This window comes from Thecamonas trahens (assembly GCF_000142905.1).
Source record: "Thecamonas trahens ATCC 50062 unplaced genomic scaffold supercont1.72, whole genome shotgun sequence".
Taxonomy (NCBI): Eukaryota; order Apusomonadida; family Apusomonadidae; genus Thecamonas; species Thecamonas trahens.
This window is the reverse complement of record NW_013657608.1, coordinates 46591-52361: the sequence shown is the minus strand read 5'-3', so window position 1 is coordinate 52361 and position 5771 is coordinate 46591. Positions and strand designations below refer to the sequence as shown.

Here is a 5771-nt window from a genome sequence, read left to right as displayed (position 1 = left end):
GAGGTAATCCCCCCCCTCTCCCCTTCCCCCTCCCCTCCCCCCTTCCCCCTCCCCCCTTCCCCTTCCCCTCCCCCCTCCCCCCCTCTCCTTCAATACGTACTCGTTCTTCCACTTCTTCTCATTGAGTGTCTTTTGGATCTCCTCTTCGTTGTAGGCATAGAGGTCATTGGCCGAGTCGACGGCAATGACCTCGTTGGTCTCGTCAAAGGCAGCACGCGCAGCTGCCTTGCCTGCCTCATCCACTATCTGTGATGTCGGTGGGGATGACATGTGCGATGGTGTATGTGTCGTGGTGGTGGCGATGGGGGTGGTAGGGGTGGAGGGGAGGTGGGGGTGGAGTGGAGTGTATTCCAGGTGCGGGCGGGGCGGCAGGCAGGCAGGGGAAGGGCTACACCTCACCTCGTCTCTGTGGTGGTATCGGTTGCACGCGTTTAGAGCACAGATTAGAAGCCCATGCCGCCCATGCCACCCATGCCGCCCATGCCGCCCATGCCGCCCATCGGCATGGCGCCAGCGGCATCGTCCTTCTCGTCGGGGTCGTCGACGACGCAAGCCTCAGCGGTGGTGAGGAGCGAGGCGACGGAGGAGGCGTCGACGAGGGCGGTGCGGACGACCTTGGTCGGGTCGATGACACCGGCGTCGATCATGTTGACGTACTCGCCAGACTGGGCGTTGAAGCCGTAGGAGACGTCGTCGGAGCGGAGGATGTTGCCGACGACAACGGCGCCCTCGTGGCCGGCGTTGTTGGCAATCGACTTGGCCGGGACCTGGACGGCCGCGCGGACAATGTTGACGCCGACCTGCTGGTCAAAGTTCTCGACCTCGACGGCGTCGAGGACCTTGGAGGCGCGGAGCAGGGCGCAGCCACCGCCGGCCACGATGCCCTCATCGATGGCGGCGCGGGTGGCGTGGAGCGCATCCTCGATGCGGTCCTTCTTCTCGCCGACCTCGACCTCGGAGCCGCCGCCAACGCGGATGACGCCGATGCCACCGCAGAGCTTGGCCAGACGCTCCTGCATCTTCTCCTTGTCGTAATCCGACTTGGAGTTGGAGATAGCCTCACGGATGGCGCCCGCGCGGTCCTCGATGTCCTGCGGCTCGGCGCCGCCGTGCATGATGAGGGTCGAGTCCTTCTTGATGACGATCTCCTTGGCCGTGCCGAGGTCGTCGAGCGAGGCCTCCTCCAGGGCGAGGCCAAACTCCTCGGTGAAGAGCTCGCCGCCGGTGAGGATGGCAATGTCCTGCAGCGACTTGGTGCGGTTCTCGCCAAAGCCCGGAGCCTTGACCGCCGCGACCTGGGTGATGCCGCGGAGCTTGTTCACCACCAGGGTGGTGAGCGCGTCGCCGTCGACGTCCTCAGCGATGATGACCAGCGGCTTCTGGGCCTTGGCCACCTTCTCGAGCACAGGCACGATCGACTGGATGGTCGAGATCTTCTTCTCAAAGCACAGCACGTACGCGTCCTTGAACGTCACCGCCGCAGTCTTGGCGTCGGTGATAAAGTGCGGCGAGATGTAGCCGCGGTCAATCTGCATGCCCTCCACAACCTCGAGCTCGTCCTCAAGGGTGCGGCCGTCCTTGACCGTCACCACGCCGTCGCGGCCGACACGCTCCATCGCCGTCGCGATGAGCTGCCCGATCTCGTTGTCGTTGTTAGCCGAGATCGACGCAACCTGCGCGATCTGCTCCGTCGTCTCGATCGGCGTCGACATGTCCTTGAGCTCCTTGGCCATGGCGTCGACGGCCTTCTTGATCCCGCGGTGGAGGTCCATCGGGTTGAGGCCGGCCGAGACCGACTTGCAGCCCTCGGCAAAGAGGGCGCGCGTGAGCACCGTCGCCGTCGTCGTACCGTCACCGGCCACGTCGTTGGTCTTGGACGCCACCATGCGGACGCACTGCGCGCCGAGGTTCTTGTACTTGTCGGCAAACTCGATCGACTTGGCCACAGACACACCGTCCTTGGTGATCTTCGGGTCGCCGAACGCCTGCTGGATGATGACGTTGCGGCCCTTGGGTCCGAGCGTCACCTGCACCGCGTCGGCGATCTTGTCCACGCCAGCCAGGATGAGGGCACGGGCCTTGGAGCCAAACTGGACGTCCTTGGCCGTGGCCATGGAGCGCATCTGCGACGCCGCAATCTGGACTCGGTCCGACCCCCACAAAGTCATTACACCCCCCCACCCACCATGCAAGTATCATGTACACGTGAGTTTGTACGGTATCTCCTTCCCAGCCCACCTCCCCAGATCTCTTTCTCCATCCCCGTCCCCGCTGACGACGCCATGATGTCATGTCGCGCTGGTGACAGGGATGGGAGGCATTCGGCGAGGGATGCCAACCTTCGTGAAGATGGCCAGCGAGTTTCACCCCTCGAGAGTGGCGGGTCCAGGCATGGGGATGGAATATAAACCACATGGGGAGGAAGCGTATGTCAGGAGGTATATGGGGATGGTGCTGGAAGGAGTGGTGTCTCTGTGTACAGCTCAGAGGAGCTTGTAGAGTCTCCATGCCCACCCGCCACAGGAGCTGGCGCAGCAAACGGCGATGACGCGCACTGGCTTTGTCCTGGCAAAGCCGGCGGCCGTGGAGGGGATACAGAGGACACGCAGTGGCCGGAGGGGGAGAGGCAAGGTAAACAGTGAGGGGTGGCATGGTTGGTACGTACTGCAGCCCGCACCATAGAGGTGGAACCAGTCGAGAGACGGAACATGAGTTAGTCTGTCGGGGAAGAGGGGTGTGGGCCGTCTCGCGGCGTCTGCGTGTGGCTGACTCGCTGGCTGGCTGGTCACGACCAGGGAGGTGACGACTGCTGCCGCACGTCCGGCCTGGGGCGAGGTTGAGACGAGATGCTCGAGCATTTTGGCTCTGTCGTCGATCATCATCGTGCGCGCCTCTAACTCTCATACCCTCCATTCGTTCATCAGTCACGTCATCGTCGTCACAGCCATGACCATGATCATCTTTAACATGCTGCTGGGCTTTGGGGCGGCGGAAGCGCGACGCGATGGCTACGCGCCAAAGTTGCAGGCGGTCGAGGAAGAGGCGACGGTGACGACGCCCTCGAGGGCGCCGTGGTAAAAATGCGGCTGGCCACCGCCGACGCCCACGTGAACGGCGCCGGCTTCGACGGCAAGCGTCGGCTGCCAGAGCCCCGGGCCCGAGGTGGCGGTGCCGTTGTAAACGACCGAGAGTCGCTCGGCCGAGACGTCGAGGGCGACGTCGACCGAGGCGCCGGCGGCGATGCCGACGCGGGCAAAGGCGGCGAGGCGGATGTGGGCGGTGGGAACGGTGGCGTCCGGGAGCGAGACGTAGAGCTGGACAACCTCGTCGCCGTCGCGCTTACCGGTGTTGGTCACCCGGACGGTGGCGGTAAAGCCGGCGCACGGCGCGATGGCCGCCGTCGGCAGCCGCAGGTCCGAGTACGCAAAGGTAGTGTACGAGAGGCCGTGGCCAAAGGGGAAGACCGGCTCGCCGACAAAGTAGCGGTAGGTGGTGCCGAGGCCCGAGAACAGGTCCATGTTGCCCGGCTGCGGGAGCTGCCAGTCGCCGGCGTAGTAGGTGACCGGCGTACGGCCGGCCGGGTTGGCTGCACCAAAGACGACCGCCGCCAGCGCGTTGCCACCCTCCTCGCCAGGATACCACACGTCGACGATAGCATCGAGGTTGTCGACCATGTCGTGGAAGGCGAGCGTGCCGCCGTGGACGAGGACGCCGATGAGCGGCGCGGTCGTGACCGACCGCAGGTACGAGACGAGGTCGTACTGGCCCTGCGGAAAGTCGATGGTTGTCCGGTCGTGGGTCTCACGCTCAAAGGTCTGGTTGAGGCCGAGGACGACGATGACGGCGTCGGCGGCGGCAGCCAGCGTGCCGGCAGCGGCAAAGCCAGACTCATCGGAGCAGCCGACAGCGTTGCAGCCCGGCGCAAAGGTGACACGGGGCGAGCCCGAGGGCACCGGCTTGCCTGAGACCCGCCCAGGCGAGTGGGTTGGCTTGAGGCCAGCCGGCTTGAGGTAGCACTGCGACTCGTACCAAGTCCACACCGCGCACTCGGGGTTCCACGAGCACATGGAGCAGCAGACCGCCGGCGACGAGGCCGCCACGCCGGCCTGTCCGGCGAGGTAGTAGTCGGTGTCGGCCTCAAAAGCGCAGCTCCGCGACTCGTTCTGGCCCGACACGTACGCGCCGAGGCCCTCGAGAAGGGTCACTACGCCTGCGTCAGGGGCGACTGCGTAGTTGCCCTGCAGCAGCGCCTGCTCGGCGGCCTGCGGGCCGATGACGGCGAGCTGGACGGTGGAGGCGTCGAGCGGGAGAGCGTTCCGCGCGTTCTTGTACAAGCACGTGCCCTGGACGGCGGCGGTAAAGGCGAGCTGCTTGTGGGCGGGCGACTCGACGTACTTGGTCGAGTTGTCGATGGCGTTGTACGCCGAGTATGTCGGCGGGTCAAACAGGCCGAGCAGGATCCGGGTCCGCAGCAGGCGGCCAAATGAGGCGGCGACGGTCGATGCCGAGAGCTTGCCGGCGGCGACGGCGTCGGGAATGGCCGAGATGACGTCGACGCCGCCGCCCTCCTGGTCGAGGCCGGCGTTCCAGGCCGCAGCCGCGGCACACTCGTAGTCGGGGCAGTAGTGGTGGGTGTTGACAATGTTGGCGGCGGCGTCGTAGTCGCCGACGACAAAGCCCTCAAAGCCCCAGCGGTCGCGGAGGACGCCGTTGAGCAGGTTTGGATCGGCGGCGGTCGGCACACCGTTGACCGCGTTGTACGAGGCCATGACCGAGGCACCCTTGGCAGTCACAATGCAGTGGCGGAAGACCGCGAGGTAGGTCTCCCAGGTGTTGGCGGCGTTGACGCGGGCGTCAAAGACAAAGCGGGTGACCGGCTCGTTTTCCAGATCGTAAAAGGCGTAGTGCTTGCAGCACGCTGCGGCGAGCATCGATCCGTTGGCGTGCCGTGCCTGGATGCCCTCCACAAAGGCGGTGACCAGCGCCGACGAGAGCTCCGGATCCTCCGAATACACTTCCTGGGCGCGGCCCCACCGCGGATCGCGGACGAGGTTCATGTTCGGCGCATAGAGCGTGATGCCCACGCCGTTTTCGTACATGCCGCGGTTGCCGCTACGGACAAAGCCGTTGAGCAGGCCACGAGCCTCGGTGGCGACCGCGTTGCCGACGGCCGCGAGCGTTGCCGGTGACCAGGTCGAGCCGAGCGAGCCGCCGTTGGGGAAGGAAGTAGCGTGATGCTGCTTCACGCCGTGCTCGTCATCGTCCAGCCAGTTGAAGGCCGGCATGGGCGGATCGTACAGCGCCGGCGCCCAGTTCCACAGCTGCGCCGCCTGCTCCTTGACCGTCGTCCGATTGACCACATACGCCACGCGCTCTGCCACCGACAGGCTCACATCCCAGTGGGTGCCCTTGACGCCCGGGCAGGAGGTAAACTCGGCAGCAGACGGCACGCAAGTCTTGTGATCCGGGCACACGTACGCGCCAGCAGACGCACTCTCGCACACATGGCAGTCTTCAGCAAACAAGGTGCATGCGCCGGAAAAGGGACAAGTCTCGAACGCGCCCAGGCACCCGCTCTCCTTGCCTGTCGCAGCAGTCACCACCAGCGCCAGGGCCAGGGCCAGTGTCAGAGTCAGAGCAGTGTGTGCCATCATGGTGTGCGCGTGCGTGTGTGTATGTGTGTGGTGTGTGTGGAGGGGGTGGTGGGGTGGGGCTGGGGGGAGTGGGGAGGTGGGGGGAGGGGGGTGGGGAGGTGGGGGCTGGTGGTGGGG

At 65.5% G+C, this 5771-nt stretch overlaps 3 protein-coding genes across 3 annotated transcripts in view; all 3 read right to left on the bottom strand.

Annotated features, from left to right (window-relative positions):
* AMSG_11209 (COP9 signalosome complex subunit 5a) overlaps nt 1–321 on the bottom strand; it is a gene marked incomplete at its 3' end in the record, with an annotated part of 1543 nt that extends 1222 nt beyond the window's left edge. The window contains exon 1 of the mRNA XM_013897406.1: nt 101–321. Within this exon, the coding sequence (XP_013752860.1) occupies nt 101–270 (170 nt within the window). The 5' untranslated portion in view covers nt 271–321. The remainder of the gene's footprint in view (nt 1–100) is intronic.
* A 94-nt stretch (nt 322–415) lies between these two features.
* Nucleotides 416–2732, bottom strand: AMSG_11208 (chaperonin 60). The gene is made up of 2 exons (XM_013897405.1): nt 2666–2732; nt 416–2138 (listed from the first exon to the last, which is right to left on the bottom strand). The coding sequence occupies exons 1-2, from the start codon at nt 2708–2710 to the stop codon at nt 444–446; spliced, it is 1740 nt and encodes a 579-aa protein (XP_013752859.1). The 5' UTR covers nt 2711–2732; the 3' UTR covers nt 416–443.
* Nucleotides 2733–3008: 276 nt separating this feature from the next.
* The window catches only part of AMSG_11207 (glycoside hydrolase family 3 domain-containing protein), a gene marked incomplete at both ends in the record, with an annotated part of 2922 nt that continues 159 nt past the window's right edge, over nt 3009–5771 (bottom strand). The window contains one exon of the mRNA XM_013897404.1: nt 3009–5493. Coding sequence (XP_013752858.1) covers nt 3009–5493 — 2485 coding nt within the window. The remainder of the gene's footprint in view (nt 5494–5771) is intronic.

Coding starts and splice junctions, on each gene's coding strand:
- AMSG_11208 (XM_013897405.1), bottom strand. CDS start 2,710: ATGTTCCGTCTCTCGACTGGTTCCACCTCTATGGTGCGGGCTGCA. Junction 2,139..2,665: donor CCTCTATGGTGCGGGCTGCA/GTACGTACCAAC, acceptor GACCGAGTCCAG/ATTGCGGCGTCGCAGATGCG.